This window comes from Danio rerio, chromosome 18 (assembly GCF_049306965.1).
Source record: "Danio rerio strain Tuebingen ecotype United States chromosome 18, GRCz12tu, whole genome shotgun sequence".
Lineage (NCBI taxonomy): Eukaryota > Metazoa > Chordata > Actinopteri > Cypriniformes > Danionidae > Danio > Danio rerio.
In genome coordinates this window covers 39,633,241-39,660,000 of record NC_133193.1, presented here as the reverse complement: position 1 = coordinate 39,660,000, position 26,760 = coordinate 39,633,241, and the positions used below count along the sequence as shown (strand labels likewise).

Below are 26,760 nucleotides of genomic sequence, written 5' to 3'. Positions count from 1 at the left end.
GGCATTTGTGATTCACTTCACTACAACCATCAAGCCATAGCAAGTGGCCATTAGCAAAGATGACAGATTTTAAAATTGCCTACTTCCTGGAATCACATTCCAACTCAGGTAAATGGAAAGGCTAAGGGCTTCCTCTAGATTTTACCGGAAAATGATCATTTGTGGCTCAAGTGATTGGTTGAAAAAAACAACAAAAAGACACTTTTCAAAGATTTAAAGTTATGAGGAATCATGCAACACTACTTAAACTACTTAATCTTTCTCTAAAGATGATTGTCATTCATGATTGAAGGGATTTGTAATCAGAAATAATGGAAACAGAGTAGTCATGAGACAAGATTTCAGATTACGAATTGCATACTTCTGGTAACACATGATTTACACCAGCTCAGATAAACATCATTATTATTACTGGAAAAATTATTACAATTTCTGGCCCTCAAAAAAGTACACATGAACAAAGATAGTGAATTAAAGTCGATGTATGACATTTTTTCCAATGTTATTTGGAAAATGTTTGTTGACATGTGAAGCTGAAGTAAATGGCAAAAAACTAAAACATTTAGAATCGCATACTTCTTAAATTCATCTGCCATGCAAAATAAATGGGAACGTTAATGTATGATTTTGACAAGATAAGTGGAAAATTATAAAGTATTTGTGGCTTGAGAAATTGTATAAAAAAATCGTCACCTTAGAATTCTAAGGTTCTATCTGAGATTTTTTTCAAAATTGAGTTATTGATATATTCTTATTAAATGACATCTTATTTACATTAATGAGTTGTTTACATTTTAAGACTTAAAAAAAATGTCACACACACACTGTTTGCTATAGAATGCAAAAACTTTTAAGCTTAATATCTCAAAATTATTCAGAACGCAGACAGAACCTTTTAATTCCAAGATAACGAAATATATAAATTGTAAAACTGCAGTCAACGCAGGAGAAAATAAGTATAGAACACGTCTTGTTTTTTTCTTGGGAATGATATTTCTAGAGGAGCTGTTGACATGGAATTATACCAGATTTTGGTAAAAACCCAAACGTTACAAACATTTAAAAAAATCTGAAAAAAAAATGTGTGTAATAACACTGGAATGACAGAAGGAAAAAGTACAGTACTGAACTACTGAAATGCTTAATATGATATACTTTATATGAAAAGATTTTTTGGTAATGGCAGCTTAAAGATGATCCTCATGTAGAATGAAGTCCCACTAATTGTGGAAGTTTGTGAAAAACACACTCTTGAGCAGAATGTAAAAACCTTGATGGTTCTGTGGGTTCCGTCTATCAAATCTGATCTTTGTATTTTCTATTGGATTTAAGTCAGGTGATTATCAGGGCTATTTTACAGCTTGATTTTCCTTTTCTGAAAGCATTTGAGAGTTTCCTTGGCTGTGTTTTGGATCATTGTTATGCTGTAATGTCCACTCTGGTTTCATCTTCATCATCCTGGTAATGTAGATGTTGGACTGAGACAGCTAATATTCATTTACAAGAACGAAGGGCAGAGGGTTGCTGAACATTTACTGAGAAATTTCAGCTGCTGTCAAATATATTCATTCATTCATTTTATTTTCAGCTTAGTTCCTTTATTAATCTGGGGTCACCACAGAGGAATGAACCGCCAACTTATTCAGCATATGTTTGTGGCAGTAGGTAGTGCTGTCGCCTCACAGCAATAAGGTCGCTGGTTCAAGCCTCGGCTGGGTCGGTTGGCGTTTCTGTGTGGAGTTGGCATGTTCTCCCCGCCTTTGCGTGGGTTTTCTCGTTGTGCTTCGGTTTCCCCCACAATCCAAACACATACAGTACAGGTGAATTGCGTAGGCTAAATGAGTGTGAATAAGTGTGTATGAATGTTTCTCAGTGATGGGTTGCAGCTGGAAGGGCATCCACTGTGTAAATAATATGCTGGATAAGTTGGAGGTTCATTCCGCTGTGGTGCCCCCAGATTAATAAAGGGAACTAAGCCAAAAAGAAAATGAATGAATGTGTGTATATATATATATATATATATATATATATATATATATATATATATATATATATATATATATATATATATATATATATATATATATATATATATGGATGGATGGATGGATGGATGGATGGATGGATGGATGGATGGATGGATGGATGGATGGATGGATGGATGGATAGATAGATAGATAGATAGATAGATAGATAGATAGATAGATAGATAGATAGATAGATAGATAGATAGATAGATAGATAGATAGATAGATAGATAGATAGATAGATGGCAGATTTCAAATCTCATTCATATAAGAATCATATAAATCATGAAGATACAGGAGTACCCAGGAATGGCTTTCTTTGCATACTATTGTAAAATTATAATTTTTGCCATTTGTGGCCCTAGAAATTCATCCAAAAAGCATATAGGCATTTAAGTCAAATTTATTAGCCTTCCTGTGGTTTCTTTTTTCAAATATTTCCCAAATGATGTTTAACAGAGCAAGGAATTTTTTACAGTACTTCTTGATTTTTTTTCTTCTGAAGAAAGTCTTATTTGTTTTATTTTCGATAGAATAAAAGCAGATTTTTTTTAATAATCAAATTTTAAAAATTTTAATTTCAATATTATTAAGCAACTTTTTTCCCAAATAATTATTGTTATCAAATGAGTTAGGTCTTTAAATTGCACTTTAAGCTGAATATAGTATCTAGAAAAATAGCTAGTGAAATATTATTTACTGTCATCATAACAAAGATACAAGAAATCAGTCATTAGAAATTGGTTAGAAAAACATTGTTTAGAAATGTGTTGAAAAAATCTGTCAGTTAAACAGAAATTGGGGAAAAATTACAAGAGGGCTGATAATTCTGACTTTATCTGTATGTATTGAAAGCTTTCTCTCTCTCTCTCTCTCTCTCTCTATATATATATAGAGAGAAAGCTATATATATATATATATATATAGTGAGAGTTTGGGAGAGTTTTGGGTTTGTTAGTTTTTTTTATAACCCAATATTTTGTATATTGATATTTTTAGTTAAATGTTGGTTAAAATTTATTGTAGCACTTTCCAAACTGAATACTTCTGAAATTCACACAACACTCTAAATAAATGGGAACACCAACAATGGACGACTTTCACATTATTATCATCCTTTATAGCTCGAGAGATTTTTGGTAACAAAAAACAAAACAAAAAAAACGACCAAAGTAAAAACAAAACTAGCTCTCGTCAACAAAAATATCTCACAGTAACGTGAAACATACGTAGGCCTATGTGTGAATGCTAATATGCTACTTCTTTATCAGAGAACAATCTTTACATTCAATTTGAACGCCGGACTAACAGAAACCCCAACACTCAAAGGAATTATATCACCATAAAAACTACAGGACGTATAACAAGGCGAAAGTATGGACGAGGAAGTGATGGAGAGAGCAATGACGGACATACGTGCCTGCCTGCTTTTTTTCTAGCCGTTTCCAGAGGCGCCTGGACTGTTGCTGGGGGCAACCTCTGTTCGGTCACCTTACGGCAGGAAGCATTGTGTGAGCAAAGCTTTCTATTAATAGGAGCAGAGGGAGAGAAGACAAGAGCGTACGAGTGTGTGAGAGTGAGTGTTTGAGCCAGCATACGCGCATGTGTGAGCGCGAGGAGGAGGAGGAAGCAGATTGTGAGAATGAGACGGTTACTAGAGAGCTGGAAGGAGGGATGCAGGGAAAGAGCGTAGCGGAGGAGGGAGCGATGGCGTGATGACGCTGTGCGTGGCGTCAGAGCGATAAGAATAGAGCCGCTGCGTGCAGGGCTGCTGAGACATCGCTTTTAATACCCACAGCTACTATCTCGCTCCCTGAACAATGTGTGTGTGTGATTGTATGTGTGTATGTGGAGGTGTAGGTTTACGCACAGAAAATAATTTATATAGAAATGCCCCGTGATGAAAGATTGTGACTTGTGCTTTTATATTTGGAAGCAAAAACACTGTAATTTAAAAAGACAGATGCATACGGAGATGCACGATGTTCTTAAGAGGGGGTAAAAGTACAAGAGGAAGTACGAGTCATGCTGGATGAAAGAAATAAAGCAATTAGGGCGCTTAGAAGTACGATTATAATTGCGTGCCGCTGCTTTAAATTGCGTTAACAGTCGTGCTGGATTTGATGAGTTGGCTAAACGGAAATGAATGATGACTACTCAGAATCTAGAAAAAAAACATGAATTAAATACAGTGTTACTGTTAATTAGAGATGTTAATGACTCAGAATTCTAGTTCAATTAGCCTACGTGTTATTCTGATTTAATGCTTATCAATATTTGCTGGAACTAAACATCAGTCATTAGAACAGTTGGTTAACCTCAAAATTAATATTCGGTTTAATTTTCCTATCGCCATGTCGTTAAAATTCGTAAGAAATTTGTTAATTTTCTGAGTTTTAATTATCCATCCAAAACATTAATTAATTAATAATAATAATGATAATAATAATATTAATAATAATAATAATAATAATAATAATAACAATAATAATAAATGAATCAATAACTTGAATGTTTTAATTTGCAATTTACTATATTTGGGCATGTTTTTTTCCTTCTCTCTTATCAGTTGAGCCAAATTCCGCAAAAAATCTGATCTGCTTTCAAAAATATCAAAAAAGTAAGGTTTACACTTTATATGACGAGCATATTTAATAAACTTTAGACATTTTTAAGCAAGATGCTAATGGTCTATTCCAGTTCGCTGGTTTGTGCTAAGCTAAAAGTGTTCCTGTCAGGCCCAGAGATCGACTGAACAGATTCAAAAATGGTAAAACTCATCGGTTTAACTATTTGTGAAATAAGAATATTTAGTTAAGTATTAAGGTAATCACGCTTCTTTTAAACCCTAGAAAATGGTGACAGCATTTTCATTTTGAGGTGAAATTAGTCTCAGTAACAAAATAGGTTTCAAAGTAACTATTTACTGTAATTAAATTACTTATCCTAAAAAAAAAAAAAAAATGGTTTTTAAGAACAGTCGACAATGAAGGGATCGTTCACTCAAAAATTAATTCTGTCATCATTTACTTTTGACTTGTCACAAACCTTTTTGGCTTTTCTTCTGTTTTTGAGGAAAGCTGGAAACCTGTGATTTTCTTACTATGGAGGTCAATGGTTACTGGTGTTCAGCTTTCTTCAAAATATGTTCTCGTGTTTTACATTATAAAGAAAATTATAAAGCTTTGGAAAAACTTGAGGGCAATTAAAAAGTTGGTAAATTAGAATGTTTGTGTGAAATGTCCCTTTAATAAATTCAACAGTTGTGTATAAGTCAATTCAGACAAGCAGAATACTTGTATTTGTTTCTTGTGCAAATATATTTTGCAGAATAATTCTATTTGTAAATAAAATGTTACGTTTATCAGGATGACTGCAGAAAATATATGATTCATTACTTGACCTTTTATGTTTTACCTTTCACCATAACACCTTTCATGTTTTTGATACATATGTTTACCTTTTCTTAAATGCATTTTTAAAATAAAGCTAAAGGCCCTAATTAAAAAATTAAGAGTTTTATTTCTGTTGTCTATTTATTGAGAGGAATTTTAAGCAGTAGTGAGTCAAGAAATGTAAATACTTGAGTAATTCAATTACTTTTCAAACAAAGCAATTTAAAGAGTTTTAATTATGTAATTAGAAATTAAAGACCTTTTTATTTTTATTTTTGAAGTTGCTTAACCAACACTGGTTGTAGCACAGTTTAAAAATGTCCAGGCATACTATAACCAAACGCAAAATATTAACTGGTTTTGATATCAAACCTTTATGGAGAAACATTTACTTAACTATAAAAAAAAGTAATTTTCTGGCTAAAGTAAATTCTCCATCTTAGTTTTTAGTGTTCATTTGAAATTAAATAAATCTGAAACTCCAATCTCCAGTTTCAGAAGTTTAGAATAACCCTAACCTGCTTTAAATTCTGATTTACAACCTTGTTTTGAACTGTATGGAGTTGTGTTTTGATCAGGACCCCCATAAGCATGAGAGCCTGGTTATAAATGCTCATTAAAATGTTTTTTATTAAGTAAATATTTTAATTTGTCTTTTATATATTTTGTTTAATTAGATCGTCTTATAATGATGTTACAGTTTGTGTCTCTGATGTTACAATGTGCCCTACCTAAAAGAGTTTCATTCCTTGATGTAAATAATAAAAATGTATATACTCTAAATATGAAAAACAAGTGTGAAATTAATGTGGAATAGTTTGCTTTGCTCTCCCCTATTGTTTGTTTGTTTTTCTGTAAAAAAAAAGATATTTAGCAGAATGTCCAAACTGCTTCTTTTATTACAGTGTATAGTAATTACAACAGTTCTTTTTAGATACATTTTTTATGGTGACGCATTGCTGCCACACATTTTTTTAAATGAAATTATGTCATAAAATCTTTACTCATTAAAACGAGTTGTTATTTTGATAAAACAACATATTTTCTCATAATCAAAAACATGTTGTTAAAATGGGTGGCGCAGTAGGTAGTGTTGTAACCTCACAGCAAGACGGTTGCTGGTTCGAGCCTCGGCTGAGTTTGCATGTTCTCCCTGCGTACGTGTGGGTTTCCTTCGAGTGCTCCGGTTTCCCCCACAGTCCAAAGACATGTGGTACAGGTGAACTGGGTAGGCTAAATTGTCCATAGTGTATGAGTGTGAATGAGTGTGTATGGTTGTTTCCAAGAAAAGGGTTGTGGCTGAAAGGGCATCCGCTGCATAAAAACGTGCTGGATAAGTTGCTGGTTTATTCCGCTTTGGTGACCCCGGATTAATAAAGGGACTAAGCCGAAAAGAAAATGAATGAATGAATGTTGTAAAAATGACAGAAACAATGCTATTTCCAATAGATCAGTTTGATTCTTTTATCTGTATTATCAGATGTTTATGTATAGTATTAAGATGCTGATGTATAGTGTCCACATGCTAATAATGATCCTGCAGGCGTGACTCAATGTTAATAAAATTATATTGTGTTCCAAGCTAAGGAGCAAGTAAAAATGATCATATCTAAGCATAGAGCTGAATGCTTTTACCATTCCAGTAGTCCAACAATATGGGATGAGTGTGATAATGAGATAATTATATAATTTAAATGTTATATCTCTTTATTAAAAGAGAAGATGTCGTTTCAATGAAATAGCATCTCATTATTATGATAAAATTAAGAAAAAAAAAGTGTTTGGCAGCAACATGTCACCATAATATCTGGTGTTTTTGCCTTTATTCTTATAGGATAGTGCAGACCGGGGAGAAAAGTTGGATGGGATCTACAAAGCTGTGTGAGCAGTGAGTTGTATGTCTCCAATTTTTATTAATTTTGTTATATTGTAAAAGAGCAGCCTGAACATTCCTCTAAACATCTCCTTTTGTGTTCTACAGTAGAAAGAAAGTGTTATGAGTTTGGAACGACATAATGGTGAGTTAAAGATGATGGAATATTCATTTCACATGCTAAATATTCCTTTAAAATATCTCAGTTCTTTTACCTGTAATGTATACGTGATAAACACCCACACATTGTGTTTGGGTGGGGTTGAGTGAAACAAAATGCCGAAATGGTTTGTATCCAGGCAGTAATGACCTACATGGCTATACTAGACCCCAACTGATAGAGCAGTGAGTGGGTGGATGCAACTGCAGGGCAAAGGTCCGCAGATCACAAATGAGACAGAAGAGGGGGGACATGTAAAAGACGCAGGCCCAGGTGGGTGACGTCAGAGCAGGCTTGGCCTAGCAGGTCTGTCCCGCTGAGGTGTCGGGTCTGGACGACTCACACAGCCAACAGCTTGAGCAGCCACTGCACAAACACCAAAGAAACCATTCAGGAAACGTGATCTGCACATTTTTCAGGAATGCATGAGCACGTATGAACATATATATACAATAATAGTTAATGTATTCTAACATGTATGTACATTTTCCAGTTTTACAATGAAGGAAAATATATAAATATATGTTGTAATTCCAATGGTTTGAAATAAATAATATTTGCAAATGACACTTTTTGCAATATTTTAAATTATGAAGCATATTAGTGCATGATGTATATTTTTATATACAGTTAAATTCAGAATTATTAGCTCCCCTTTGATTATTTTTTAATTTTTTAAATGTTACCCAAATTATGTTTAACAGAGCAAGGACATTTTCACAGTATGTCTGATAATATTTTTTCTTCTGGAGAAAGTCTTATTTGTTTTATTTCGGCAAGAACAAAAGCAGTTTTACATTTTTTAAAAAACATTTTATAGTCAGAATTATTACCCCCTTTAAGATTTATTTTTTCGATAGTCTACAGAATAAACTATCGTTATACAAAAACTTAACCTAATTACCCTAGTTAAGCCTTTAAATGTTGCTTTAAGCTGTATAGAAATGTCTAGAAAAATATCTAGTCAAATATTATTTACTGTCGTCATGGCAAAGATAAAATAAATCAGTTATTAGAAATTAGTTATTAAAATTATTGTGTTTAGAAATGTGTTAAAAAAATCTTCTCTCTGTTAAATATAAATTAAGGAAAACATAAACAGGGGGACTAATAATTCTGACTTCAACTCCAAACATAAGCTTGTATGTTATATACGTAATTTGCATATTTTGCCATATATCACTTTTGTCATTTATTCAGCCTCACGTTGATCCAAACCTGTATAAGTTTGTTTTCTATTTAAAGAATCTAACAGTTTGAATATATATTGTCCATTGTATTCCACAGAAGGAAGGCATGCAGGTTTGGATTGAAAAGTATGAATAGACGATGGCAAAATTGACGTTTTTGGCTCACAGTAAGTTCTTTGTGTACGTATATAAACTATCTTTGGGTATACTAAAAATAGTATACATCAAAAGTGTTTTTGTTTTATTTAAAACATTGTTAACTGATCATGTTAGTTCATATTCTGGTCCATTAAATAACATTAATAGACTGATTCAACTATTAAGTATTTAAGAATATGCTTTACTGCCATGCGGCCCAGTTGCCCAATGCCATGTTTTCCTGCTGGTTCGCTTGTGCCACACTTTCATTTGTTTCGATGGTTACCCCCAGTTAGTTGTCCTTTCTTTCCACCCCCTTTGTTTCCTTGTTAGCCCTCTTGTATTTAAGCCCTGTGTTTCAATCTTTTGTTGTTGGCCATTGAATGTGTTAACAAAGATTAATAAATGCTTTAAAAGTATTTTCAAAGTTAGTTCATGTGGGTGTTGTATTTAACAAATGGGAGTTTATTAAATAACAATAAAAAAAATACAAAAAATGTATTATATATAATGAAACAAGATATAACAACCACAAATCAGGCAAAGGTTAAGCTAAGAGGGTTAAGCTATTGTTTTTTTGGTAAAATATATAAAGCATCATCTGCATAGCAGTGATAATTTCTCATTATAGTTTCTAAGGGCAGCATAAATAATGAGAATGGCTGGGGTGCAAGAATGGATCCTTGTGTAACACCGCAAGTCAGCTGTGCATGAGAAGAAGGAAAGGTTCGATAACAAATACAGACTGTGGAATGTATTTTTAACAGAAATATTTTGTAAACTGAATTTACAAATGTAAAATGTTAAAAACAGTAGATTACTGGCAAACAGCTGCCGGTATTTTTCCGTAAAATCAAGAAAGGAATAACATACAGCAAAACGTTTTTTGTATCACCATTGTGGAGGATAATAGCGTCTGTGTTCAAGTCCAAGATGAACTGAGAGTGTTTGATGCCATGCTGCATCGTCTTTTGTTCAAAGGTAACTATGTAGTTACTAATGCAGTGAAAATCTGTTTGATAATTGCAACCACAAATGAACACATTGTTGCATCTAATGACTTTACATTTTTGTGCACTAAGCTATGATTTTGTAAACTGATCATTAGATCAGTTTATGAAATATGGCTATTTTTTTCTTAAATTTATAAAGTTCTATAAAACTTCCATATTTTTCACTGAAAAATTCTGGCAACTACAGCTGCTGGTATTTTTTCGTAAATGTCACCGACTCAGTCCCAGTCGTTCCCCTCTCTGGCCAGCAGAGGTCATCATCACCGGACTTCTAGACATTACGTCATCCACTTAAACTGATAAGCACACACACCTGTTCCTCATTCCACTAACGACCCATACTCTCCTATATAAGCCACACTCTCACTCCAAATCAGTGCGAAGTCTTGTTTTGCCCTGGCTAACAATACTGAGTGTTTCCTGATCCTTGCCTGCTTTCCTGTTGATAACTTTGAACTGTATCTCGACTCTGTCTTGCCTACCCTGAACTCTAGCCTGCATCCTGACTTTGATCCTCGCCGCCTGCCTTTGACCCATGCCTGAATACTCACCTTGTGTTTGCCAGCTGCCAGCCCTTCGACTAACTACAACTGTGTTTTATGTGAGTTCGCACACGCTTAGCCTCTGTGTGCTGTTTTTTAATTAAACCGTTTAATAAATATACTGCAAATGGGTCCCTCTGTGTCAGACCCTCCGTTACAGAAAATTTAACAGATATTTTACACTATAAGAGTTTGCTAATTAACACTTTTAGTGTTTCCATATAAACTCTGAGGGAGTGTTAATTTTAACTCTAAGGTAGTTACATCTATCTAAAATTTGCAATGTAGGCTCACTGAAAAGCTTTTATTTGATAAGGACTTGAACTAATTCAGGACTGTGCCTGAGAAGTATAATGTGTTGCAAGAACTAAAATTAGGATGCATGCTTATAAATAAAAATCATGAGGAACACATTAAATGTTTGTTGTATTGTCTGCAATGAAAAGTAATTTTGGAAATCACTTCTTTCTTTGCATTTTCTATACTGTCCCAACAATTAATATATTACTATAATTAACAGTTAAAATTTTCCATTTGCTCTTAGTATATTAACCTTACATATCTGGAAGTCACATTTCTGTTGCACTTTATTTAATTTTTTTTTTTTTGTACTTACGGTTTACTAACCGTATATTTACCTAAATAATGAACCCAGAAAAATTAAATGAGTTGACTACTTAGGGGTAGGTTGGGTCCAGGAGTAGGTTCAGGGGGAGTATCAAGTAATTACCCAGCTTATGTAATAACTATTCTAGGAACATACGTACATGCAAAACATGACTGTATAATTAAGTGCTACTCATATTTCTATCAAATTCCTCTTAACATGGTAAGGCGTGCAGTGTGTGACTGATAGATGTATTGAGCAATAACCATTAAACATTATAGGGTTTTCAAAGATGCCCATGTTAAAAAAAAAAAGATCTATATTTGAGAAATATTGAGAAGATCTTACAGCGTTGATGCCCTTGTCCTTCACCTCCTGGTTGGTTTCCGCTTCGTAAAGATCTGAGGAGAAACAATCGTCAAGCTGAATTCTTCCAATTAGCATGTTTACAGACACTCTCACTCATCCCTGCTACTGACGTCACACACATATAGATGCCAATAAACAGCATGATGAGATGCAGTGCTAAACAAATATATTTACCTTCACGCTGGATGCGGATCTTGATAACCATATGTACATGGGGGTAACATAAATAACTAATGACTAACAAAAATAATAAATACAAAACCATATACAATCATTGGCCTCTTTAAAAGGTACACCTTTCTGACTGCGGCAAAAATGTTTTTGTATATACAGTTGAAGTCAGAATTATTAGCCCCCCATTTTTTTTTTTTTTCATTTTTAAATATTTCCGAAATGCTGTTTAATAGAGCAAGGAAATTTTCACAGTATGTCTGATAACATTTTTTCTTCTGGAGAAAATCTTATTTGTTTTATTTCGGTTAGAATAAAAGCAGTTTTTAATTTTTTAAACACCATTTTAAGGTCAAAATTATTAGCCCCTTTAAGCATTTTTTTTTCTCGACTGTCTACAGAACAAACCATCATTATACAATAACTTGTCTAATGACCCTAACCTGCCTAGTTAATCTAATTAACCTAGTTAAGCCTTTAAATGTCACTTTAAGCTGTATAGAAGTGTCTTAAAAAATATCTAGTCAAATATTATTTACCGTCATAAAGGAAAAGATAAAATAAATCAGTTATTAGAAATTAGTTAATGAAAGTATTATGATTAGAAATGTGTTAAAAGAATCTTCTCTTCGTTAAACAGAAATTAAGGGAAAAATAATAGGGTTGGGGGGGTGGGGGGCTAATAATTCAGGGGGGCTAATAATTCTGACTTCAACTGTACGTAAATAATTCGTTCTCCAACCCTGTTTAGCATATCTACAGGTAATTCAGTTTGTTTAAGGATTTTTCTACAAGTAAGTCCAGTTATTTGTCATTTAAAGTGAAAACACAATACATTTATCTATGCACCTATAATAAGCAGACAGAAAAGTAGGTTGATGCATTTACATGTGGAGTAAGGCTGCACAGTATTTCGTTTCAGCATCGATATTGCAATGTGTGTGCCGCAGTATTCATATTGCAGGATCTGCAATGTTGAGTTAGCATAGTTGATCAGCACAAAAGTTGTGAATACATGAGATTTGTGGAGTCATTGCAAAGTATAACCATAACAGGCTGAATGTTTATCTGCATGTAATTTAAAGGCATTTCAAGGGAGTTTCAAGAGTTCACACTTAGCTAATGATTGATTACAAGCAAGTTTGGCATGCTGTCCTGGGAGAGAGCCCTGAGCTCAAAAGGTCCTTGAGCCCTGGGCTCCCTCCCTAGGGCGAGAGGGGAGCTTTGAGCTCAGGTAGATCTCGATAACTCCCCCTTTTTGATAATAACGGACTGATTATTTTATAAAGAAATAGCAAAAAACAGGAGAGGGAGCAAATAAAAACTAAAATGACACAATTTAAAAACACTTTTACTATTACAATACAGTTACAATAGTTGAGTTTTTGTCATTTATTAGTTTACACCACATTTGTTCAAAACATTCATAAAAGGATCAGTTTGAGGGGTTTAATCCAAAACTTTTGAAGAGACAATCTTCAAAATCTTCTTTTGCTTTAGTTGATGAACACCTATATCAGCTAATAATGTTTACGCCATTCTGATTTGGTCACAGATGCTTGCTTGACTTGTAAGAACCAATGAGGTTTGCTGTTGCGTGTGACACATGTAAAGTTGAGGTTGTTTATGTAATATTTTAAATCCATGTCATGATGAATTAACAGGGATAATTCCTCAAAATAGTTGTCAAATATTCACCCTGATGTTGATCCAGATCTCTATGATTTTAAGTAATTACTGAAAAACTAATTCAAATATTTGAAATGAAACATAAGAGGTCATTTTAAGTTGCCTAAACCTAGAAGACAATCCATATGAGTCCTTATAAAATTAAATAATTTTTACATATTTTTATTTGAAAACGTAACATTCTGTAGTTCATTTCAGTTAAGTCTATTTTGCAATTTTAGTCATTATACAATAGACATACTTCATGTTCTTCTTCATCTTCATCAGTCTAACAGTTTCTTGTTCATTGCATTTAACAATTTCACATCTTCTTGTTCACTTTTATGCTTCAATGATGTACATGGTTGCTGTTTTTATAAATGTCTGTTGCTCATTTTTATGCATGATTTGATGTGACAAGAATCAACGGGATGATAATTTTACAAAAAAAAAGCAAAAAATAAAAATAAAAAAAAAAACAGGAGAGGGAGCAAATAAAAACTAAAATGACACAATTTAAAAACACTTTTACCATTACAATACAGTTACAATAGTTGAGTTTTTGTCATTTATTAGTTTACACCACATTTGTTCAAAACATTCATAAAAGGATCAGTTTTAAGGGGGTTAATCTAAAACTATGATGAGACATGATTGCTTTATATGATGAACACCTATATCAGCTATCAATGTTTACGCCATTCTGATTTGGTCACAGATGCTTACTTGACTTGTAAGAACCAATGAGGTTCGCTCTTGCGTGTCACACATGTAAAGTTGAGGTTGTTTATGTAATATTTTAAATATATGGCATGATAAATTACAGGGATGTTTTCCAACCATTATTGTCATTTATTCACCCTGATGTTGATCCAGAGCTCTATGACTTTAAGTAATCACTGAAACGCTAATTAAAATATTTGTAATGAAACATAAGAGGTAATTTTCAGTTGCCAAAATGTAGAAGATATTTCTCCTTATAACATTATAGATGTTAGAGACATCATAAAATGAGTCTCATCCAAATCTTGTGGAGAGATTAGATGGGCTTATATGGTGAACAGATTTAATTTAGGCTTTTATTTGTATCTAAACACTGATCATCTCACTTGCGTCTCATTTGCCAACACAGAAGCGTATGTGTGCGTCATGCACTAAAACAAATCTCTTGTTTTTTTTGTGCATCATGTTCATGCTTGAGTTTACCAGATGTGCAAGATGTAAATAAAAGCCTGCGTTACAGCCTGCATTACATTTGTTTATCAAACTTAAATTGTGGTGACCTAATTCATAAAATATACGTACCGATACACATACTGAAGATTTGATCTGTGTGTGTGTATACTAAAATCTACACCCACATTCAGATTTGTATTGAAAGAGATTGATTTAGGTGGCGTTTAATGGCAAAGATCTGAAAGCATTCGGCTGCACACAATTCATTTACAATTCAAAGATTATACATCTTTTTCTCAGAATCACACAAGTACATTTGGGATCAAATAAAGGAGGATTTCAATGCAATATTTTATAAATGGGGTCCCTGAACATTAAAATGTTGTGACAGAATCCTAAATATTGAAAATCCCTTAATGTGAGCTAATAAGGTTAATAAAGTCTTAAAGCATTAATGAGGAAATGAATAATCTGTCCTCAGTCACACTTATGTTGTTCAGATAATAATGATATATTTGTTTCTCATTAATGTGCACACCGCATATATATAATAGGTGGGCATAGATACATTTTTTTTTTTAAATCTAGATTAAAATGGTTCATTTGAAGGTATTCAGATATTCAGGTATTCCGAAGGCATTCAGAGTTTGTGTGGTACCCAAAAACTAAGGGCTCTATTTTGACAGTCCATGCGCAGGGCGCAAAACGCAGGGTGCAAACGCTTTGAGGGCATGTCAGAATGCATTTTTGCTAACTTAAGGACGGGAAAATCTGCTTTGCGCCATGACGCATGGTCTAAAAGGGTTCAGTTTATTTTTTTAATGAGTTATAGGTGTGTTTTGAGAATAAACCAATCAGAGTCTCATCTCCCATTCCCTTTAAGAGTCAGCTGCGTCGCGCCATAAGCGCATTGCTATTACCATGACGTAAAGTAAGTTCACTTTCGCTTTTGCGGGATAGGGAAACCTTACCGCACAGACATCAATTAGCCTATAAACAATTAATTTCGTTTGTTAAGCGCAAAGATTTGTTTCAAAACTATTTCTAAATTCAGTTCTAATTTCCAGCAAACGAATAAATGATTAATAATAACAAAGTGTGGTCAAAATACTGAGTTATTTCCAAATACACCTGCTGTGCCCCATATGGTCTAAAACCTGACAGGTGGACAAATCTAAGCTTGTTTTTAATAAACCAAATATAAATATGGATATAATAAATAATACTGCTAATAATAATAACAGTATACAAAAGCAAATTGAATGAACTGAAAAAGCCTCCCGAGATGAAGAAAGTATGAAGGCAGTAGTTTTTAAATTCATGTAGGCAAGAAATGAATATGTTTTGTAATATTTTAATAATTTATATTTATATCCTATATATATCCTTATTATATCCTATATATATCCTTAATATATTATATCTTTTTCATATGTAAAGATATTTGCGTATTGCATCTTGTGTGTAGTGTGGGCACACTTTGCGCCAGACAATAGACCGACCTTGTTCAGGTCTAAAGAACAGACTATTTACAGTTTCTCAAAATAGCAAGGCGACAAAACACGCCTGCTTTTTTAGACCAGAACGCCTATGGGCGCACATTTGAGTGCAAATGCATTTGCTATTTAAACAGCGTGGCGCAACACCTCAAAATGACCCTTGCGCCGAGGTGAAAGTATCAAAAGACTATTGCGCTGCGCCTTGCGCCACATTGCGCCGGGTGTATGATAGGGCCCTAAATCTTTGAGAAAGGGTTTCTCAAGCCAGGTGGCGCATTAGACCAGGGGCTCATCTCCTGTTTCCAAATGCATCACAAACTGCTTGAGAAACTGTTCTACTATAATAATGAAAATAAATTATGTTCAATAAGATGTACTTGTGTTTATTAACTGTTTATTCAGTTAAACTTGAATTTTGAACTGTAGGCCTACGTAAGATCAAAACAGCGTTTTTTTAATTTTATTTATTTATTTTTTATTTATTTATTTTTTATATATATATATTTTTTTGATTACCTTAATCTGACAACACAACTGAATTAAACAGAAAGGGAATTAAGATGTGTGAAGTCTGCATATACTGTATAAGTGGCATTATTGAAGTAAACCGCGATCAAACTATTATCGTCATGTAGACTTTTTTCGGCATATTTTCTGACAAGATCCACACATACGGCTGTCAGTAAAGGACTGCAACGGAGCGCACACACACAGAAGCACACAAACATACACACATACACATTGCGAAATGCTCTTGTTCTTTTCATTTCTTTTTCCAATTTTTTCCATTCAGCGCATGTTATTAAATTACATAACACTCTCACCAGTCCCTACTCCTTATTTGCGTCTAATACTCTAGTTTGTCATGGGGGCATGAATGAAATGTTCATGAGTTAAAGTGAAACTGCCGAACTGCAGTTAAAGTCAGACATCCTGCTGATTTCATTCAGAAGGGAACTTTTTTTGTCAGACGGCTCACCGGTTAGGTATACATTCGCGCTAAAACATCAAGGTGAAAATCATCATAGCTTGCATAGAACAGACCCAGCTCCCAACCCAACTTTGAGAATAGATTAACGGCAATATTTTTTTATTGCGCGATAAAAATCTTGCGCTAACCCAGCACAATATAACGGCCTACCACTAATATATATATATATATATATACACATACACTCACACAGTGGGTACGAAAAGTATTCAGACCCCCTTAAATCATTGCAGCCATTTGCTTAAAATCATTTAAGTTATTTTTTTTCTCACCAATGTACACACAGCACCCCATATTGACAGAAAAACACAGAATAGGGTATATCCCAAGCTAGTGTTGTTCCCATGATAAACTTCCGGTGACCTGTTATTGTGAATTTTTTTTTTTCCATTTTATACGGTTCCTTTTACAGCATCGATGTTGTAATGTAATTGAAATACAATCAGTTAAATGGACTTATACAATTCAACTCACTTAAATAGCCTAAAACGAGACAAAAAGCTGTTAACTCGCACGTGCTCGTCAGAATCGGCAGACTAACACAGAAGCTCCACTGAATATACTGGGGTAAAATAATTGCTCATATTATAAAGACATGGCGGGGAAAACAGTAATTTAATGCGGTGCTTTTCGTACAATCTGAGACCCACTTTATATCGGATATCACTCAGCCAGAGAAGATCGCTGATTTTTAAAGAAAACAGACCTTAAAGGGTCACGAAACACCAAAACACAATTTTTGAGCTGTTGACAGTCGTATGTGTCTCACACTGCTAAAAACACTATTAGGACACCTATATTTCGCTGAAAAGTGTAAATTGGTTGTTTTTGCGTTATTTCAAGCAAATTCGTACTTCCGGTTTGAAACAAATTTTTGAAGCTGCGTCACGGTTATGACATAATAGCGTTGTATTCCAGCGTGCAGACTGGACGTCTGTGCCAGAGTGTGTCTTATTACGTCTTACAGTGTGTTGCATTAATGAATGAGTAAGGCTTGGTTCAAACCAATCAGCGCGCTCTATTGTGCAACTTCATTAATATTCATTACTGTCACAGTGGAGCTCAGCCACAGTAATCTTTGGGTTCTTCTTCAGCTCTCTCACCAAGGCTCCTCTTCCCTGATACCTCAGTTTGGCAGGACGGACAGCTCTAGAAAGGGTTGTGGTCATACCAAATGTCTTCAATTTAAAGATTATAGAGGCCACTTTGCTCTTAGGAACCTTAAGTGCAGCAGAACTGTTTTTGTAACTGTGGCCAGATCTGTGCCTTGCCACAGTTCTGTCTCTGAGCTCTTCAGGCTTTGACCTCATGATTCTCATTTGCTCTGACATGCATTATGAGCTGTAAGGACAGGTGTGTGGCTTTTCTAATCAAGTCCAATCAGTATAATCAAACACAGCTGAACTCAAATGAAGATGTAGAATTCGAAAATCAGTATGCGAGAAGTACTCGAATGACTGACTACTTCTGGTGGGATTCTAAAGTGCGCATCCCATGCACGCTGCGCTATCCCATGATGCCCCGCAAGATAATTCATGAATGGGAGTGAAGCGACACAACTGACACAGGTAGGTCACATGACCATGACAAAATGGGGGATGTAGTACGTCCGAATTCCATTCATACTTTTCACATTCATACTGCTCTAACAGCCGAGTATTACGTTTAAATTCAAATGTAGTACCTACTGAGTAGTAGGCGGTTTCGGACACAGCCTATGAGTGTCACAGCAAAGGGTCTGAATACTTAGGACCATGTGATATTTCAGTTTTTTCTTTTTAAATAAATCTGCTAAAAGGTCAACAATTCTGTGTTTTTCGTCAACATGGGCTGCTGTGTGTACATTAATGAGGGAAGAAATGAACTTCAATGCTTTTAGCAAATGGCTGCAATATAACGAAGAGTGAAAGATTTAAGGGGCTCTGAACTTTCCGTACCCTCTGTATATCTTGTGTGTTTAACCGGGGGAAAGATGAGGATGGCAAAATGTTGCAGTTTTAAGTGAAGGTTCCCTTTAAGGTCATACTGAGTAAAATAATGTATAGAATTCAAAGTGTTAGACCTTTTTGTCATTTCAAACATTTAAGGAATTCATTAATATTGAAAATTAAAAGTGTCTTAAATTACTAATGTTTTTTCTTTTCTTTCTCTTTCTCGCTCGCTATGAATGCTTAGAATAGGCAATACTTTGCCAACACCACAAAGCCCGGACCATCTCCTTACACAGCCATCAACACCATATCAACACAGCCAGCATACAGACAGGAGATGAAGTGGCTGGCATTATGGTGCAGATACAACAACCTGGAGCTGAACATGCTCAAAACAGAGGAGATGAGAGTGGACTTTAGGAGAAACCCCCCTGCTTTCCCTCCACTCACCATCATGAACAGCACTGTGGCTGCAGTAGAGTCATTCAGGTTCCTGGGCACCACCATCTCTCAGGATCTGAAGTGGGACATTCACATAGACTCTATTGTGAAGAAAACCCAGCAGAGACTGTACTCTCTCCATCAGCTGAGGAAGTTTAACCTGCCACAGGAGCTGCTCGTACAGTTCTGCTCTACTGTCATCCAAACCATCCTCTGCTCTTCAATCACCGCCTTTGGCTCAGCTGCCAAAACTGACCTCCGTAGACTACAGCAAATAGTCCGGACTGCTGAACGAATCACTGTCACTACCCTTCCTACACTTTAAGAGCTGTACTCTTCCAGAGTGAGTAAAAGGGCACACAGAATTAGTACGGATGCCTCACACCCAGCACATTTCCTGTTCAAATTGTTACCGTCTGGTTGGCGCTTAAGAGCAGCAAGCACAAAAACAGCCAGACACAGGCAAAGTTTCTTTCCTCAGGCCATCTACCTTATGAACAGTTGAATATTCCCCTACAGTGCAATAAACGTGCAATACCTTCTCATACGCACTTGTACACAGCACCTTATATCAATAAACAATGCAATACTTTCTCCATTCGCATTTGCATACAGCACCGTAAAACCTGTATATTGATAACAAATCTGTACACACAATTCAACATCCAGATTTCTTGACTAACTGCATTTCTGTTTATTATTTATCATGTTTTGTTCATATTTATTTTGTGTTGTGACTTGTCACTTTATGTACACTGGAAGCTTCTGTAGCCAAAACAAATTCCTTGTGTGTGTGAAGCATACTTGGTAATAAAACAGATTCTGATTTTGATTCTTTGGGTGAACAGATTTCCTATGAAGTGACAGAAATCCCTAACAATTTCATTTACCATTTATCTTCATATTTTTTTTCTGAATATGGAGAAAAAACTTGATTTTGGATGCGAAGAGGGTCAATACATGATGACAGTTTTAATTTGAGATGAACTAACCACCTGATGTAAGCTTCACTTTCAATATGCAGGATATCATTTTAAATTCTTTTACAGTGCAATATTACTCACAATAAGGGCTACTATTTTACTTTGAGTAATATTTAGAACACATATATTTTGACTCTTCTTGCACCAAAAGTTTGGTAATGTTACTTTCTTTCCAGCAATGGTTTGAAGCATCAGAATTTTGGGAGAATATACAGTCGATGGAGACAAATTAAAAAAGTCTTAATTTTTGTTCTAAAATGTTTTGGTGACAGAAACATCTTTTCTTTCATTGCAAATGTTTGAATTAGTGCTTAAATTACATTAAGATGTCTAGATCCGGGACATTATAGTGAATAAATGACAAGTTTCTTCTTCTTATTATTATTATTATTGGGAACTGTCCCTGTAATTCATCATGACATGGATTTAACAAGATGTTCGGAGTTTCTAGACCTGGATTTTCCACACAAGGCATTAATTCACACTGTCTACAGGAAACTCTGACCCCTTCATCTGCCTGTCAAAAAAGAAATGGACTCCTTAGACGAGGAAATGTTTTCCCAGTCTTCTACTGACAGGTTCGGGTGAGTTTGTACCCACTCTAGGCTCAATGTCCTATTCTTAGCTGACAGGAGTGTCTTCTGCTGCTCGTCCGCTGACATATTTGACATGCTACGAGTTTAGAGAAGTTCTTCTGCATAGCGCTGTAGTAACGGCTGGTTATTTCAGTTTCTGTCACCTTCCTGTCCACTTGAACCAGTCTGGCCGTTCCCCCTTTGACCTCTCAGAATAACATGGCGTTTGTGTCCACTGCATTGCCACTCATTGGATATTTTTGTGTGTGTTTTTTACAGCGTTCTCTGCAGATGCTAGAGACCGTCGTGGATGGAAATCCCAGATGATCAGCAGATTGTGAGAAAATAAAACCTCTCGGTCTCATGCTAACAGTCATTTTGCTGTCAAAGTCACTTAGATCAGATTTCTGGCTCCATCAGATTTTTATTTTCATTGCAATGTGTCAGTGCTTTTATGCATTGCTGCCGCATGATTGGCTGTTTGGAGAGTTGCATTAACAAGCAGGTCCACTTGATAAAGTTACCACTCAAAAGTGAGTATAGATGCATATTGTAGACAGACACACTACAATTCAAAAGTTTGGGATTGGTGAGACTTTTTATTGCTTTCTTGCACACCAAGTCTATATTTATCTCATCAAATTAAAATAACTGTTTCAGTTTTAATGTATTCTAAAGTGTAATTGAGGATTTAATTTCAAAATTATTATAATCAGCCAATTTACTGTTTTTATTATCATTTATACATCAGGTTCTCAAATCTGATTGGCTGATAGCCGTGTGACATTCTGTAATATCAGAACTCGTACAGCCTCTTCACCCTTGTGTATAACTCTGCCCACATCCGCTTGTTAAGTGTGACGTCACGCGAAGCGGCTTCCGGGTCCAAGCGCTCTATTCAACTGAATGGGGAGACTCATGAAATGGTAATAATAAACGTTTACAAAGCAATTTAAGGCTTTTGAAAATCACGATCGCAGTATATATGTCCATGCCTAATATCCGATGGCCAGAAAGTAATTCATTGTTTTAAAATAGTTAAATTTTTGGTATTTGTTATGCAGCAAGCCCAGAGATTGTTGTGTACGTTATGATTTTATATAAAATTAACTTTAATGTGTAATAGGAATAAAACGTGATCATAAACGAACGATTTCTCCACTCAAATGAAAGGCGGCTTGGACCCGGAAACAATATTACATACGTCACAAACACGTCACCACTTAACAAGCGGATAGAGTGAAAGCAGATCAATAAACTCACTACAGTTTGACAAATATTACAGCTGTTGGACAACATAATGTACTTTTGAGGCTTTTTTAGTTGAGAATGTAGTTGTTTAGATTGCATTTATGCAGATCATTTATAAGGATAGTGCCTATTTTAAATATTTATAATTTTTGGGATACAGCACATCGGCGGCCGGCCTGTCATACTGAGCAGAGCAAAGATGGTTGACGTTTCTCCACAAGATGGCGACAGAGACTACATAATAAGTCCTTAAGGAGGAAAAACAGCATTTTCTATGCATTGCTTTCAAACTACAGCTGAACAAATCATTTTAAAACAGGTAAGCTACACAATAAGTCGACCTCTCTCTTTTGTATGTTGTAGTGCTGTATATATGCTATTGTAATCTGCTAGTGTTTGATTTTCTTTAGCTTTTTCAGGGTTAACTGTTGTGATATCCCGATTACAACAGAGAAATACTGGGAAATCTCTGTAGACTGATGACATTTCATGACGTTCAGCCTTATAATAATCTTAAAATGTGAGCAAAATCAGCTGTTTTGTCATCACTTTAGACATTACGCTAGAATCATTTAAATACTAGATCTAAACTGTTCTGATGTCAGCTGCAGATATGAATAACGGCAGAAGAAAGTAGTTCCTTACATAAAAGGATTATTTGATTTTCTTTTAATACACTAGATTATGCGTTGAACTGTTGTATAAACGCTATATCACACTCGTAGCAGTGTGATATGGCTGTATATCATCACTGGTTGGACACTAAGGGCCTACTCACACTATGCCATCCGTACCGTGCCCAGGCCCGTTTTCCGGATCGTTTGAGAAGTGTGAGTGCGCTGAATCAGTCTCAAGCATGGTTCACTTGGCCGGCCCTGGCCCGGTTGGAAGAGGTGGGCCTGAGCGCGGTTCACTTGGGCTTTGTGAAACTGAAGCCCGAAACTGAAAGCGAGATGTGACTTTTAAGGGACTGTTTCATATGGATTTATTAATCATTCTTACTGTTCAGTGAACACAAACTGCCGTAGTTTATTAAAGATGCAAACCCATCACTGCACGACAGCTGCGCACCTTCAGCAGACCTCCTCATTCCTGCAGCACGAGGGCTTTATGATTATGAGCGCCAAAAGTGGCTATCTATCTATCTATCTATCTATCTATCTATCTATCTATCTATCTATCTATCTATCTATCTATCTATCTATCTATCTATCTATCTATCTATCTATCTATCTATCTATCTATCTATCTATCATCTATCTATCTCAAAAGAATGACATCTATCTATCTATCTATCTATCTATCTATCTATCTATCTATCTATCTATCTATCTATCTATCTATCTATCTATCTATCTATCTATCTATCTATCTATCTATCTATCTATCTATCTATCTATCTATCTATCTATCTATCTATCTATCTATCTATCTATCTATCTATCTATCTCTCAAAAGAACGACATTTATTTTGTTACATAATAAAAGTCTCACTTCTGACTGAAAATGCATCCTTCCTTATTATTATAGCATTCATTTTATCCCAAAACATAGCAATCCTTATGACCCCAAACCCCAGCCTTTAAAATCACAGTTTTAGTCACACCAGAAACAAATTTGTCCTGATCCTAAATGTCACCTCACATCAGAAAGTATAATATATATCAGTGGTTCTCAAACTTTTTTCATCAAGTACCACCTCAGAAAAAAATTGTCTCTCCAAGTACCACCAAAATGAGCAGTATTAAAATACAGTAGCGTAGTAGGCCCAGTAAAGCAGCTACAACTCTGCATAGTTAAAAAAAACGTGGCAGATTACCTCAGAAATATAGGCTTTATGTCATATATGGCATATAATATACATAATTTTTGATAAATTTTGAAATATATATAGCATGTACATGACATATTTCATTCCTCCGCGTACCACTAGAAGGAAGCCTGTGTACCACTACTGGTACACGTACCACAGTTTGAGAACCACTGATATATATTATGAATCATGAACCACTCTCATTACAAACTAAGGAAGATGTTTGGTGCACATTGCAGTTTCAAAAGAATCTGATTCTAACACTTTTTGCTAATTTGACGACTAAATCATAATACATTCTCATTCTTTAAATTAGTATTTGGCCACTTGATGAGTGTTAATTTGTTCTGAAAACTAAGACAAAATAGTTCTTTTAGGATTATTATTTGTTTATTTGTTTGTTTGTTTGAGGGGAACCAAAATTGATTCTACTATTGCATCACTATACTGTATATAGACTATTTTTAACAGTGTAGAAACATTCCAGCAGCAACAACAGACAAAAGTAGAAATTCTCATAAAGTACTGATGGTTTAGGCTGTAAAAACAGCTCAGACTCTCTGGTCTTTAGACTTACCAAAGAGCACCTGGAGTCTGGCAACACAAGACACAAAGCCATAGAAGGGCAGGTACTGTTCACCAGCGCCAAACCTTTCCCACAACATCTGCACCACAACGCTGTCACACTCCACACCTGAGGACACACACACAGAAGCAGGATAAGGGAAAGTGAGCGTTGCAGAGGCTGTAACTTCCCTGTATAAATGAACACAGGGTGTGGTTTTGTGAACGTGCGTGTGTTCACCTGCAGCATTCAGAGCCAAACTGAGCTCAAACGGACTCATAGTTCCTGATGAATCTTCATCAAACTGAAAAAAGATGGACTGCAGAAGAAGGGAAAAAAAATTTGAGGTTGATAGAGGCGTGATTTTAATAGCAGGTTTGGTATGCTGTCCCAAGAGGGAACCATGAGCTAAGAGATAATCGAGCCTAGGGCTCCCGCATGTAAGGTGTTACAAGATCAGGTAGTTCTTGAGAGCTCCCTAAAGGAGGAAAAGGCTGGATAGGGGAATTCATTCATTCATTAATTTTCTTTTTGGCTTAGTCCCTTTATTAATTCGGGGTCGCCACGGCGCAATGTCCCACCAACTTATCCAGCTAATGTTTTACGCAGCGGATGCCCTTCCAGCTGCAACCCATCTCTGGGAAATTTCCATACACTACGGACAATTTAGCCTACCCAATTTATCTAATCCACATGTCTTTGGACAAAAACGCCAACTGACCCAGCCGGGGCTCAAACTAGTAACCTGCTTGCTGTGAGGCGGCAGCACTACCTACTGCGCCACCGCGTCACCTTTTTCTTGTTCTTTCGAACATTTCAAAGGTTTAAAACAAGTAAATAGTGAGTAAATGATGACAGAATTGAAATGACAGAATCTCTTTAGCTTTTTAAATGAAAGGTGTACAAAGTGAATTTTGCCAAATGGTGTTGATATTTGAAAGCATCAAAAATGTATTAATTCATTTTCTTTTCAGCTTAGTCCCTTTATTAATTCAGGGTCACCACAGCGGAATGAACCGCCAACTTATCCAGCATGTGTTTTATGCAGCGGATGCCCTTCCAGCTGCAACCCATCACTGGGAAACATCCATACACTCATTCACACACAGACACACACACACACACACACTATGAACAATTCAGACTACCCAATTCACCTGTACTGCATGTCTTTGGACTGGTGGGGGAAATCGGAGCACCCGGAGGAAACCCACGCTAACCAGGGGAGTACATGTTACATGCTAACTCCACACAGAAATGCCAACTGACCCAGGCTCGAAACAGTGACCTTCTTGCTGTGAGGTGACAGCTACTGCGCTACCGCGTTGCCCCTAGCATCAAAACAAACACGGCTATATAACCCAACAAGATCTTGCCCATTTTTCATGTTCCTAGTATATATGGCAAGTCAATTAGACATTTAATCAATAACCCGTACTATGATCTATTTTCATGTTACTAGTGCTTATTTTTATGATACTAGTATCTTTTTCATTTGGTAGCGCTTATTCATTAGATACCTGTTCTTAATCGTTAGATACTAGAGCCTATTCTTTAGAAACTAGTACTCATTAGATACTAGTACTTATTAAAGATACTAGTACTTATGTATTAGATACTAGTTCATTAAATACTAGTACTTATTCATTAGATACTAATACTTATTTAATAGATACTAGTACTTATGTATTAGATACTTATTCATTAGATACTAGTTCTTATTTATTAGATACTAGTTCTTATTTATTAGATTCTAGTTCTTATTTTAATAGTGATTAGTCACTATTCTGTTATTACTAGTAACATAAAAAATTGCCATTGAATTCTATGGGATCTGTCATTGAGATATCAACTATTTTATTGAGAAACCAATGAAATTTTTTTTAGTTTGTTACTAGTAACAACAGAATAGTTACAAGTCACTATTAAAATAAGTACTAGTATCTATTTGATAGGTACTAGTATCTTATGAATGATAACAAGTATCTAATAAAAAGAGCTAGCGCCTAATGAGGAAGCACTAGTATATTTTTAATAAACACCAGTACCTAATGAATAAGTACTAGTACTTAATGGAAAAAAATAATAGTATGTAAAAAATAAGCACAAGTAACATGAAAATAGATACTAGTACGGGCGATAGATTAAATGTCAAAACGGCTTGTCATATTGTGTCAGTCCTGGACCCGCCACTTACAAGTAAATGGTGAAAAGTTTTTTTTTACACGGCCTTTACTGCTCATTGGCTGTTAGTGATTTGGGACTTTTTCAAATGCATTTAACCTTACACCTTTTTTTTTAAACAGTGAAGCAAATGGGTTCATAAACAAGATAAACAACAACAACAACATTTGAAGGTCTTTTGGTCTGTGCAAGACGAGC

The 26,760-nt window shown here is 35.2% G+C and overlaps 1 protein-coding gene across 2 annotated transcripts in view; it reads right to left on the bottom strand.

Moving 5' to 3' along the window:
- Positions 1-5,256: 5,256 nt before the first annotated feature.
- Positions 5,257-26,760, bottom strand: part of capn12 (calpain 12) — a 67,414-nt gene continuing 45,910 nt past the window's right edge. The window contains exons 18-21 of one of the 2 annotated variants that reach the window (XM_005173670.6): positions 24,619-24,697; positions 24,391-24,507; positions 11,294-11,346; positions 5,257-7,821 (exon numbers count right to left, since the gene is read on the bottom strand). In XM_005173670.6, the coding sequence (XP_005173727.1) occupies positions 7,795-7,821; positions 11,294-11,346; positions 24,391-24,507; positions 24,619-24,697 (276 nt within the window). In that variant the 3' untranslated portion in view covers positions 5,257-7,794. The remainder of the gene's footprint in view (positions 7,822-11,293; positions 11,347-24,390; positions 24,508-24,618; positions 24,698-26,760) is intronic. The other variant, NM_001083063.2, reaches the window with a different exon arrangement.